The sequence below is a fragment of the Passer domesticus genome, chromosome Z, assembly GCF_036417665.1.
Source record: "Passer domesticus isolate bPasDom1 chromosome Z, bPasDom1.hap1, whole genome shotgun sequence".
Taxonomy (NCBI): domain Eukaryota; kingdom Metazoa; phylum Chordata; class Aves; order Passeriformes; family Passeridae; genus Passer; species Passer domesticus.
The window spans coordinates 14,378,518-14,391,346 of record NC_087512.1 but is presented as its reverse complement, the minus strand read 5'-3'; the positions used below and the strand labels follow the sequence as shown (position 1 = coordinate 14,391,346).

Here is a 12,829-nt window from a genome sequence, read left to right as displayed (position 1 = left end):
CAAAATGAAGCACCTAGTCTTTAAACATGGCAGCAGGGTACTCTTTCTGTTCCATTAAGTGCATCTAATTGCAGTCCAAGGCTGCACAGGCTGCTTCATCAATATATAATTTCTTTTTCAAAGCATTCTGAAGAGAAAGAGAGTGAGTCAGAGAAGACCAAAAGACATGCTGATTGATCCTCAAATCAGTATGTTTTAATGTTCACTTAGAAGAGGGAGTTTGAAGGCAGATACTGCATAATAAATACTTTCCTTTCTTACTTCTTTTTTTAGAGCATTACCTGATCTGACTCAGAGCAGCACCAATAAAACGAAAGGTGAAACAAGCAAACAAAAACCTATTTGAAGTACTTTTTGCACTGTTTGGAAATACTTCATTAAAGACCTACCATCTTTGACAGGGACAGAAAGATAGGGCAATTCCAGACCTCAACTGCAAGAAGACAAATAAAAGTAATAAGAACAAGGGGAAAGAAAAAGTTAACACCATTAACACCAGTATTAACCTTTCCTTCAATTAACTGAAAGCATAAACCATCCCAGTTTGTTCTCACCTTCAAGTACCTCCTTTATCAGAATATTTGCTGCTTGAACTGTTCTATTAGAAATGTTGTGAGAGAAACTGCCTTTGAAACTATTTACTTGTACTTTATCTATACTGCAGTTAATTCAGTGCTCAAAACAGTATCCATGGAACACTGGGGAAATTCCTGATTTAAGTTAGCTATTATTGATACTAGTCTTACCTTAAATACATGGAATCTAAAAGGGCTGATTTAAACAAAAATGTCTGCCTCAGCTAAGTCTACACTAAACTTCTAGATAATTTACATTATCTTAAAGGAGGAATGACTTCTTTTCATTTGGAACTTGCCATTCAAGAACTGATCCAAATATCTAGTTTATTTTTCTGCTTGAAACAGAGGAAACAGTGAATGTGCCAAAAGACTGCAAGAATATCAAACAAAGAAAGCATTATGACCTGCATGAATCTCATTCTAATCTCTCAGACCGGTTTCAGCTCAGTAATGTGGAGCTTCATTTATCTGACAGTTGTCTCCAACGATGATTACCCCAGGTAATTATTACTTCTGTATATATTCAGTCCTTTGAAGCATAATTATACTTTTCTAATATAATCATATAGGGGTACCAGTTTCTTGTATCAGAATTAAATTAACTGTTTTATTGATTTCTTGTGATAGTGAGCTCCATTGTTCATACAGATGTTAAGATTACAAGGTGTTAAAAAAAGGAGTTAACATAGCAAATTCATCATAGAGAGAAGACACAATGGCCTCACGAGGGCTTCCTGAAGGTTCAGGTGAAGTTCAAAGCATCTCAGTGGGAACACTTAGGTTAAACACCTATTAGATTGAATACACAAGACTCTTGTTTCCACTAGGTGTTGCTTTATATAAAGCATGATACATCCACCTCATGTTGTTGAATATTGTGAGCTAGATTTCTAAAGTAAGAATAAATGTGCCAGGTTAAATGTGATCAGTAGTACATCTTTCACAAAACAGGCAAGATGACCACATGAGTACAAAATTTACTGCCATTTGTAAAATTGCTTCTAAATATGAAATGCACGTGAAGAAGATTCTGAAATATTGAAGTGGTGAAATTTTTGTTTGATTGAATAAATAAATGTATAAGAACAGCATAGGTTGGTGAATTAAATTTCTATTTTTATTCAAATCCTTTGCTTCTGCTTTCATTTCTACTAACTTCATTCTATGCAAACAACTAAAACCAAATTATTCTCTTTTAATATGCAAACTGAATGTGGAGATTAAACTTGTATATAAAGCTTTATAAGACTGGAATTTTCTTCTTGGGCAGCAACAACTAAGTCAAGATCTTACTCCATTACTTCTTCTATTAATGTATTAATGTATTCTTATAATACATCCATATGTAATTAAAAATGTCACCTGTCTTGCATTTATCCTCTAAACTTATTTATTATTGAATTTACACTCTAGAAATACTTCCCCTTTTTCTTTTAAAAGGACTTCTGCTGGTCTTTGGGGTTTTTTTGCTAATCCTTTTACTGGTTATACTGTCTTGAAAAATGAAATATATTTGTTCAGTGAACTTCACTAAGCGTATTTTCATTATATCCTAGTATTTTCCTCCAGGTCTCCTCTACTTTTTTTTTTTTTTGACTTATAATGTTGAGGTATTTCTAGAGGTGGGCTGTATAAGTGAGTGCTAACACTAACAATTTAGTGTGGGTCTCCCAGAAATGCCTACAGTCACATACATACTCCATAATACACACAGAATTAAAATTGTTATGACATGAACTAATAAATTATTGAATAGACATGGTGAATGAAGCTGTCTTACATTTGCATTTCATTGGGTCAGAAGTTAGGTCCAATGGCTGATCTGTGAGTAAGAGCTTCCTCTGCTTCTCTCTGTGGAAGACAACAAATGTGTGAAGACATCAAAAATGTATTTCCTGTATAGCAAAAGTTTTTTTATAAAAAACACTGAAGAGTAATAAGCATGATTGCCTTATCACCATTAATTATAGTAATCTTTAACAGGCTTTGAAGAAATGTACTTACACCACTGCAATGTGATCTCAATGTTTTTCACTGACTTGTAATTTAAAAAGCATCAGTAGAAAGACCCAAAACTACTTCATAGAAATAATCCATTTTATATCATTTTTAAAAAATTAACCTGAAATTTTCCAAAGGTATTATCTAGCTAGCTTGTGCTCTCAGAAGCGATGTCTAGGTAGATGTGAGGAAACAATTTTTATTTTTTCCTCAACATTACGTGAAGACTACCCGAGGGGTGTGGGGAGGGGCTGCACCTGTTCTGGCAGCCATTCCACGTCTCACATGGAATAGGCAGTATCCAGCAGGAAGAGCACAGCAACAAGATCACTGCCCTCTAGAAAGGCTTTCCCACTGATGGGCAGAAAGTCTGCACTAGCGGACTGCAGTCAAACACTTCACTAGCCAATGGTCTCCAGCCAGCAAGCAGACCTTGGGAGAAGCCCTGGGGGATAAAAGTAACTGTACCAAAAGTTGCAAGGCACAGCACTTGGCTTGCTGACTTCACTTCACTGACTGACCACCTGAGACCACTGAGCCTTGTGCCTAACTCGTCCTGCCCTACCTCTTCTCCCTCTCCTGCTCCAGCCTTTGCTTGTCCTACCTCCCTGCATACATTCCTGACACCCCTGCCTGCTTTCTCCCTGCCCACCTGGTCATGCCTGAGTCACCTGCTTCCAACACTGCTTTGCCAATCCAGCCTGCTACCACAATCCCATTGCAACCCTGTCCAGGGATCTGTACCTCCTGCCCAAGTACCCCCTTTCCTCATGTCTTGCCTGTTGATGTGGAAGCTGTGCCTTCTTTCAAAGCTGCACCTCTCTTACGGCCGCACAGGCTTTCCCTAGCGGGTAGTGTGCACACATCCCCTGCCACTAGGATGTCAGTGGCACACTCCGAAGTTCTGGTGGCAACGCTCACTTTTTCTCTCTGTCTCTCCCCTCTGTCTTTGTCCCGCTCTACTCCTTTTCCTTCTTCCTTCTCTGCCTTTTCTCTTCTTTAGTAGGGCAACACATGGTTTGTTACCAATGAACAATGGTTGCCGGGTTTGTGCTTAACTTTGTCCTAGAAAAATCTTTTGTAAAAGAGCCTTCCAAAGTTTCCCACTGTGCAATGTAACAGTAGGATAATTTTTATATTTCAGTGCTGAAAGAGAGAGTACAAAGAGGGCAGAATTATAATATAGACTAAACAACCATCTGATCCTAGAATATAAAATAAATATTTCCAGAGAGAATTGATTCCTTGGATTAGAGGGTGAGGAACAAAAGTGAAACCCAACTTTCCTACCTTGAGGATGACTTCACAAGTCATTTAGTATTAAACATAGAATCATCAAGGTAGACACTTTCAAGATCACCAGTCCATTCATCTGCCCAGCACTGCCCCATAACTCTAAACCACTAAACCACACCACCCAGAGCCAGAAGCCTCTTGAACACCTCCAGGGATGGTCACTCCACCACCTCCCTGGGTTACCTATTCCACTGACTGACCAGCTGAAATATTTTTTTTTTATCTGATCTGAATTTATTAGATTCTCTCTCTCTATCTTTGATGACATCCCATGTTAGTAGGAATAACGTCATGAACCCATTTTATCTGAAGAGTCACCCCTCTTGATGGCATCAGTTAGTACAATTCCAACCCTTTTCCAAAACTCCTCTTTCAAAATGTCTTGTGGGATGATAGTGGGGAAACTAAAAAGGACCATTTAACAAACCTCTTCAACTGTCTTGTAGAAAAACTTACACCCCCCTCCCTCAGGGTCCCCACAACTTGGAGATAAATTTCCTTTTGCTGCGTAGGCAACCTGGCACCCATCCTGGCTACCAAGCTTGATTCCACCCACACTCTACAGGAAAAATAAGGAAAAGAAAGAAAAAGAGCCCTGAAAGCCAACAGTGTGGGCTGACCATGCCCTTGCGTGTCCCCTCCCTCGGTAAACAGCCACCTATGGCTGGCTATTACCCTCAGGGCAGAAGCCCAGCGGGGAATGCCGGCCGGCCAGGATAGCTCAGCGGGGGGGCCAGGATAGCTCAGCAGGGGGCTCAGGCAACCCAGGCAGGCTATAGTGATTTGCAGTCAGCTCTTTAGTGATTTCAGCTCTTTTAGCTTGCCTGGTGCCGTCGGTACCGCCGCCGCAGCAGACGCAGAGAGAGAGGGAGAAGCGCTGTATGGGTTCCGCAGGGTTCTTTTATTCGGGTCTCCGCGAAGGGTCCAGTGACAGCTCTTCTCTCCCGAACCGGGCAGAGTTAGGGGTTTTTATACCCTACAGGGGTTTTGAAAACTGTCCAATAGTAAGGGTCAAGGGAAAGTAACCTATGGATATACAGGGAGATAACAGTGTCCAAAAGGCGGAAGAGAGGGGCTTCTAAAGCCTTAGTCATGCTGACTTTGGTATTTCCTAGCTCAGGCCTCTGACCGCCAGCGTGTCCCCATGCTGGTGCAGGAAAGCTTTGTGAACGGCCACTGCTGGCAAAGCAGGCTGAGGTGGCACAAGCAGCTCCTGCACTGCAGTGCAAGTTTCTCAGAGCTCCTGTCACAGCCCCAGCCCTGCTCCCAGCTCTGTGCATTCTACCCCAACAGAAACAGCCACACCAGGCAAGAATTTACTGCTTCTGGAAACATTTTTATTTATCAATATCAAGAAAACAATCATTATCTGCTAATACCAAGTATCACTATCACTAAATGTACCACTATCACTAAAATAATCACCATCCTCTAATATTAACTATCACTATCGCTAATACAATCACTGTCCTCTAATATCAAATAACGCTATCATTAAAACAATCACTATCCGCTACTATTAACTATCACTATCATTAAAACAACCACCACCCTCTAATATCAAGTATCCCTACCACTATCCCTAAAAGAATCACTACCACTATCACTATTTATCATTACCACTATCACTATGTATCACTATCACTATCACTAATACAATTACCCTCCTCTAATATCAAGTAACGCTATCATTAAAACAATCACTATCCTCTAATATTAACTAACGCTATCATTAAAACAACCACCACCCTCTAATATCAGGTATCCCTACCACTATCCCTAAAAGAATCACTAGCACTATCACTACTTATCACTATCACTATCACTATCACTAATCATCTATCACTATCACTAATCATCCTCCTCTAACAGATAATAGTCCTGCTGGTGTTGGTAGGAGGGGCAAGAGGATGCTGTGGGCTGAGGTGACTCCAGGGAAATCCAGTGGTCCCGTGAAGAGGCGTTGTCAGCCAGAGCACAGAAGGAGCAGGTGGGCAGAGGTGACGGGTCTGCGCCCATGTTCTTGTAGCGCTGGGCGAGCTCTGCTGCAAAGAGCTCAGGAAACAGGCGGCAGCTGTCCCTGAAGCCCTTGCCTTGGGCTCTCTCGCCGCTTGCCGCTCCTTCTCCTGACTCTGCTTCACCTCTAGGCTGACCACAGCTTTCCCAGGAAGAGTGCCAGTCCTGTCCTCTTGCCTCTTTGTCCTCCTGGCTCCTCCTGTAGAAACAGATTTCCAAGAAGACTCCTCACAGATAGGAATTTGGAGCACAGGTTCCTCAGAGCCCTGCGAGGAGCCGCCTGGGTGCTCCTGCATGCTGCAAAGACTTCCTTGCCAATGGCAGCAATTAATAACTGACCTGTCTCTCTTCAGCAGCTGATGCATGACTAGATACACAGACACTGCCCCAAGCAGAAGCAAAGCTGAGGCTGCTACTGTCCCTACTAGGATGTAGTACTTGCCGGGGTCACGGTGTCCAGCAGTCTGGGCTTTTTGCCCACCGGATGACCCTGGCAGGAGAAGAGACAATGCAAGAGTCAGCGTTTGTGCTCTGCACTAGGCATAACCCCACAGTGTGCTTCAGATGCCCAAGGACTGGCACTGCTAGTGGATCAGAACTGACATCTGATGTTGTTTTCAGAGATGGGTTCCTCTGCCTCTGGTGTCTTAGCATCAGGGACCAAGAGGGATCCCATCAAGCTCTCATGCACAAGAGCCCAGTGTGTGCCAGGGAGCAGCACTGCCCCATCTACTCCTCCGGGCTGCAGGCCCGGGCTGCGTGCTGGGCACCTGCAATTCACCCATGGAGAGCACTGCAGGGATACAGCAGAAATGCTGCTCTTTGCCCAAGACAGCATCTAGCAAGCACTCACCTGAATATTGCTCAGGCTCAGCAAGTGTGCTGGTGTCCTCTATTGCTTCTCTTTTTTCATGTGAGCCTGGCACACTGTCACTTTCTTCCACAGCTAAGGTCTCCGGCACAGTCTCAGAATCTGTCTCTTCAGAAAAAAACAAAACAAAACATTGCACACATTAACCAGAAGCCACTGCCCCTCAGCACAAGCACGGTACCATGGCCTGGGCATTCCGGCAAGCGGCGCTGACGAGGCCGCTGTCCCCCTCAAGACAGGAGGAATGGACAGCTGGATTTTCTGCAGTGCAACAAGAAGTGCAGACCCAAACCAGCCAAGACTTAATCAACCAAATGACCCACAGAAGGAGTACCTTCAGGTTCCCCCTCACCCTTGGACTCCAGCTTCAACCCGTCCCTGAGCCTGAGCTTTGCAAGGGGCAGCCAAGGCTTGCTCTGATGTTGTTGCTGCCTCCATGCTGTGCTGAGCATGTGTCGAACCCAAATTCAGCACTGGCCTTTGCCCAACATCTGGATGCCAATGTCTGCACAGAGCAGCCCTGGCCAGGAATGCTACAACTGCAGCAGCAGCTGGAGAAGGCCCTGGCAATCATCTGGAAGCACAGCTGCAAGCAGAGGCTGTGTTGGACCATCTCTAGGGCTCCCGGCAGGAGCTGTGAAATGGAGTGGGCCTGCAGCAAGACTCTGACTGAGTGCTTCTGGCTGTCCAGGACACAGCACATGCCTACAGGAAGCAAAAGCTCAGCTTGCCGGCTGCCAGGGTTAACAGAGTGGGATATACTAACCAGATGGGGCTTCATGCAAGGCTGCCAGGAGCTCCTCTGGAACATCCGGCAATCCTTCAGGGAACTCTTCAGGAACCTTGTCATCGTTCATCCCTACTGTTAGATTTACAAAAGCACGTTAACCTATGACGGTATTTTTCTCGTGAATAAAATAGGGCAAAGGGGCGCTCCTTTTTGTGAAGGCAGGACAGACTGACTACTCACGCTTCAGGTACCAGCTTGGAATCAACACGGTATCTGCCCCTCGCTCAGGGGTTAAATGGGCACTCTCTGTGTCCACAACTACAACCAAACACCCACAAGAAGTTACCATCACATGCACTGCCCTGATGGGCACACCTCAAGGCCTGGATGTGGAAGGCACTGATAGGGCACGCTCAGGCAGCTCTGCATCCTCACAGCTGCAGGGGGGTCTGGCTGCCCTTGGGATACTGACCTGGCAACTCCCACATGAAGGGAAAAGCCGTGGCGTGCCCACATGGATCTGTGTGCGGGTCAGCCCTGGAGCCGGGCCACAAGGCTGGACAACCAGAGCGGAGGGACGGACAGCCACTGCTGAGTGATGGAGAACTGGTGCTGAGCTTCCGGGCCTGACCCTCCCCTCCCCACATCCTTGTTCCTTAGGAAGCTCTCTCCATGCTGCAGCCTAAAGCAGCTGCAGCCCCTCACACTTCCCCTGGAGCCTCTGCCCCTCTGCCTGCCCCGTGCTGACTTCCTGGCTCAGCCATCCCTGCTCCCGGCCCTGCTGCTGCCAGCCAGGGCTGTGTGCTGGCCCCTGCCTGCCTACCTGCTCCCTGCCCAGCTGATGGAGCACTCTGGGCATTCTGGGCTGGCAGGGCCACGAGAAAGAGCAGCAGGAGATAGCGGCTCAGGACCATGATCCCCCCTGCTAGCAACACTCTGCTGCTGCTGCTGCTGCTGCTGCTGCTGCTGCTGCTGCTGCTGCTGCTGCTGCTGCTGCTGCTGCTGCTGCTGCTGCTGCAGTGTTGCCCAGAGCGAGCACTGAAGAGCACAGTGGGGCTCTGGAACCTGACATCAAACAGAGCTCTGTGACCTCATAAAAAAATGATGGCTGTGAAGGCCCCAATGTACGCCCACGTTGCCTGTGAATTCCTGCACCTCCCCTCTATTGAATTTCCTTATTCTGCACAGGAATGGAAGGAGCCAAATGGAGAAGGGCTGGAGTATTTTGGAGGCAGCATTGTGCATGGGAATGCAGAGGCACTCACGTCTTATTCCTCAGAAATTCCCTATAAGAAGACCTGGATGAAGTCTGCTGTAAAAAGCCCAAAGTCAAGAGTGTTTCTTTGGTATTATTTTTGTCTGAAAGAATTGTGGCAAACCCCTGCTTTTCCCATGACTTCTGCTACAGTTTCATGACCTTTGATGGCAGCACTGCTTCCATCCTCCACTGTCACGCAAACATGGCTGTGCAGCGCTCACGCATCTCCCCCGTCAGCCTGGTTTACTCCCTTTTCCACTTCCAATGCTACTTAAAGCTCTCTCAAGGAGCCCTGCTAACTCTGGAGCCAAGAGCCTTTTTCCCTTTCAGGCACATGTAGCCCATGTGCCACCATCAGGCCTGCTGTCCTGTACACTAACCCACGCTCAAACTCCCACACTGCTGCTGGGAACACCAGGCTGCCGCCTCTTCACCTCTAGAGCCTTCCTGGGTCTGGCTCACTGCACGTGGCGGAAGAAAATACCACATGCGGCCCAGATCCCTCAAGCAGTCATCCAGAGCCCCTCAGCTCCCTCTGGCTTGTTCTCGGACACCATCAGGCACCGCCCACCACGGGACACACACAAATGTCTTGGTTGCTGCAGATATCAGTTAACACTGCTGGCCTTTTAGCCGAGCAGCTCTTCTGGCAAATAAATATGCATGACTTCTGTGTGCCAGGCAACCTACGCTCAGAAGCTCTTGGACAGCCTTCTAGAGCACCTTTGGTACAGTTGTCGCTGAAGCACCACTTAACCCCCAGGTGTTTTGAGCTGCAAGCAAAGAGGCACTGACAGATTTCCACCCCTCGGGTCTCTCTCCAAGGCTCGTAAGAGTCCTATGCAGCTGACAAGCTGCAGAAACTCGGCCCATGGCATCCTCTGGAATCAAGCACACATCACTGCCCACCGTCAAGGCCGCAGCACATAATGAGCAGAGGGCCAGAGCAGGCTGGACGCTGTCTTGGTGACATCTCCTTCCTACGTAGGACCCAGGCAGGCTGCCCAGCTGCCTCGGCCTTGGCTCTGAGCGCCATCTCGGGCCCTCCATTCCTGCCCGAGGAGAGGCACCGATGAACACGGCCCTCCTGTGTTCCTTAGGCGGCTGCACGCCCAGGCTCTCCCTTACCGCACTCCGCGCCACTGTGCTGCTCGGCAGCTCGTCACCAGCTGTGGCACCAGTGTCCCCAGAGCTCCTGCAGTGCTGCTGCTGAAGCCGCCCGCGGCGTGTGGCCCGGCAGGGCGGCTGTGCTGCCCGCAGCCCGCGGCCTCCTCGTCCCCTGCTGCCGCCATTGCGCACGGGGCCCTGAGGGGCGGGCACGGGGCTGCGGGGCTGTGCCGGCCCCGCTTGCCGGGCCTCAACCCCAGCTGCTGCCGCTGGCTGGCAGCGACCACTGCAGCAGGAAAGCACCTCTGGATTTACTGGAGTGCATACAAAAACTGCCCCTGGGCACTTCTCCTTGTGTGTTGCTCTAGCCACTTGCCAGTCCCTTGCTTGCCCGCTATAGCCCTGTTCCTTTGCCACTCACTCTCTATTTTGTTGTCCCTCCAAAGCTTCTTCAAGAGTCTCCATCCTGCCCCAGCCCAGACTGCGCTCTCTCCTGCTCCCTCCTGCTCATTCTGCGTCTCTTCCTCTGTCCCTGCTGCCCCTTCCCGCAGCTCCGCTCCCGTTCCCTGGCCCTCTTTTGCTCCCGTTGTCTCTCCGTTCTGCTTCCTGCCCCTGTCTCTTCCCTCTCTATTTCTCGGCTCCGCTCCCTGGGCCATGCTCGCTTCAGGCTCCCAGGCGAACCGGCCCGGCAGCCGCTCTCTGCAGCCGGGACACGGCGGGGAGCTCTCCTGCAGCGCCACGACAGCGGCCAATCGGGCCCGGCACCGGCGCCTCGGCCCTCGCGCCGAAGCGGGGCCGCTCCGAGGCAGCGGCGGCATCTGGAGCTGCGGCCCGGGAAGCGGGGCCCGCACAGCCCCACAGCCCCGGGCCCGCCCCTGCCGGCCCCAGGGGCAGAGAGCAGGGATGAGGTGGCAAACCAAGGCACTGGCGACTGGACAGAGCAACACACAAGGCAAATGCCAGGCACGGTTTTTGCCGGACCCCATTGAATCCACAGGTGTTTTCCTGCTGCAGTGGCATGTCAGCTCCCTCAGAAGCAGCCGAGGCATTTCAGAAAGGGCACTGCAGGGCATGACCATGCACATGTCCCACAGCTCTCAGTTGTGCATCTGGAAGGCTGCAGGTGTGGGTGTCTATATGACAAGAGCTTGTGAGGCTTGGTTCAAGGGTTGAGGCACAGCTCTCTTCTGAACAGAGCCCTGGGCTGCCCTCTCAGGAGGTGGCTATCTCAGAGCTGCTGGTATCTTAGAGAGGCCCATGAGAGAGGGCGCAGAGGCGCAGCCGGAGCTGCTGTGGAGAGCAGAGGAGAGGAACAAGGGTGAGGAGCTTAGTGGTTCCTCTTCATCACTTCAAAGGGAAGAGCATTGTCTTGGGACAGTCTTTACCGCCCGAGCAAGAAGTAGAAGGAGCCCCCCAAAAGCCCCTTGTCCAGAGATGCCTTCAAGCATCTCTCTGGCAATTGCTGCCGGCAATATCCTCCCCGCACACTGCAGGCAACAGTTAGCCTCAGCAGCAGCTGTGCTGCGTTTCTTGGACAGCAGCTTTGCTGCACTCACACCTCCAGCTTTGGCTGCAGATGGCCCAGCTGGAGCAGGCATGGGCAAAGGCCTGCAGGGCCACTGTCAGTCGGACTCGTGAGCCCAGGACAGCAGTTCCCTGGCATGCTGGTTTCTTGCAGTGCCTCGCTTGCTTCATCTGAGACAGGCACTCCGTCACTTCTTTCCACCTGCAAGGCCTTCCTACATTGCATCACTTGAGAAATCGAGCAGGATATATCCCAGTCTATACTGCCTGAGTATTCATCTCCCTGAACTAAAAGTTAAGTCAAGTCCAAAAACAGGAATAAAGGAGCCTGCAACTGCCACACTCGCTCAAGCAAAAGATCACATCAACGTTCTGTGTTGTATTCCAGCTCTGGGCTTTTTTCCCATACTGCGTGCGACAAGACTGTAATTTCTATTATAATTATAGTCGCTGTTATCCATCTAATTTTCAAGAAGGCTCCTGTGATTGATAGGACATTCCTTCCCCTCTCACACAGCCCGGCTCCAGCTTTCCGCTCCTTGATGCTCCTCTCTTGAAGCTCTTCAGGGAGGGACTGCCACCACCTAAGTCACCACCTTGCGTCTCCTTGATGTGCTCGCTGCTGGACAGCCATCCCTCGCAGAACATCTTTCCCTCTCTGCCCAGACCTTCCTGATTCAGGGCAGCATCCCAAAAGAGCTCCCAGAGAAGCTTCTGCATGTCACTGCTAGCCAGCGTGTCCCCATGCTGGTGCAGGAAAGCTTTGTGAACGGCCACTGCTGGCAAAGCAGGCTGAGGTGGCACAAGCAGCTCCTGCACTGCAGTGCAAGTTTCTCAGAGCTCCTGTCACAGCCCCAGCCCTGCTCCCAGCTCTGTGCATTCTACCCCAACAGAAACAGCCACACCAGGCAAGAATTTACTGCTTTTGGAAACATATTTATTTATTAGTATCATTAAAGCAATCATTGTACCCTAAAACAAAGTATCAGTACCACTATCACTACCATTATCAGCATCACTATCATTAAAACAATCGCCATCCTTTAATATCAAGTACCCTTATCACTATCACTAAAACAATCACTACCTCTATCACTATTTATTGATATCACTGTCTCTAATCATCATCCTCAAAGAGACAGTATTCCTGCTGGTGCTGGTAGCAGGTGCACCAGGATGCTGTGGGCTGAGGTGACTGCAGGGAAATCCAGTGGTCCTGTGAAGAGGCGTTGTCAGCCAGAGCACAGTAGGAGCACGTTGGCAGAGGTGACGGGTCTGCGCCCATGTTCTTGTAGAGCTGGGCGAGCTCTGCTGCAAAGAGCTCAGGAAACAGGCGGCAGCTGTCCCTGAAGCCGTTGGCTTGGGCTCTCTCACCGCTTCCCGCTCCTTCTCCTGACCCTGCTTCACCTCTAGGCTGACCACAGGAAGAGTCCCAGTCCTGTCCCTTG

At 49.1% G+C, this 12,829-nt stretch overlaps 1 protein-coding gene across 1 annotated transcript; it reads right to left on the bottom strand.

Annotated features, from left to right (window-relative positions):
- Positions 1-5,204: 5,204 nt before the first annotated feature.
- On the bottom strand, positions 5,205-7,757 carry LOC135290657 (uncharacterized). Its single transcript, XM_064404594.1, has 4 exons — positions 7,529-7,757; positions 6,745-6,870; positions 6,231-6,381; positions 5,205-6,090 (listed from the first exon to the last, which is right to left on the bottom strand). The coding sequence occupies exons 1-4, from the start codon at positions 7,617-7,619 to the stop codon at positions 5,727-5,729; spliced, it is 732 nt and encodes a 243-aa protein (XP_064260664.1). The 5' UTR covers positions 7,620-7,757; the 3' UTR covers positions 5,205-5,726.
- Between the last annotated feature and the right edge of the window lie 5,072 nt (positions 7,758-12,829).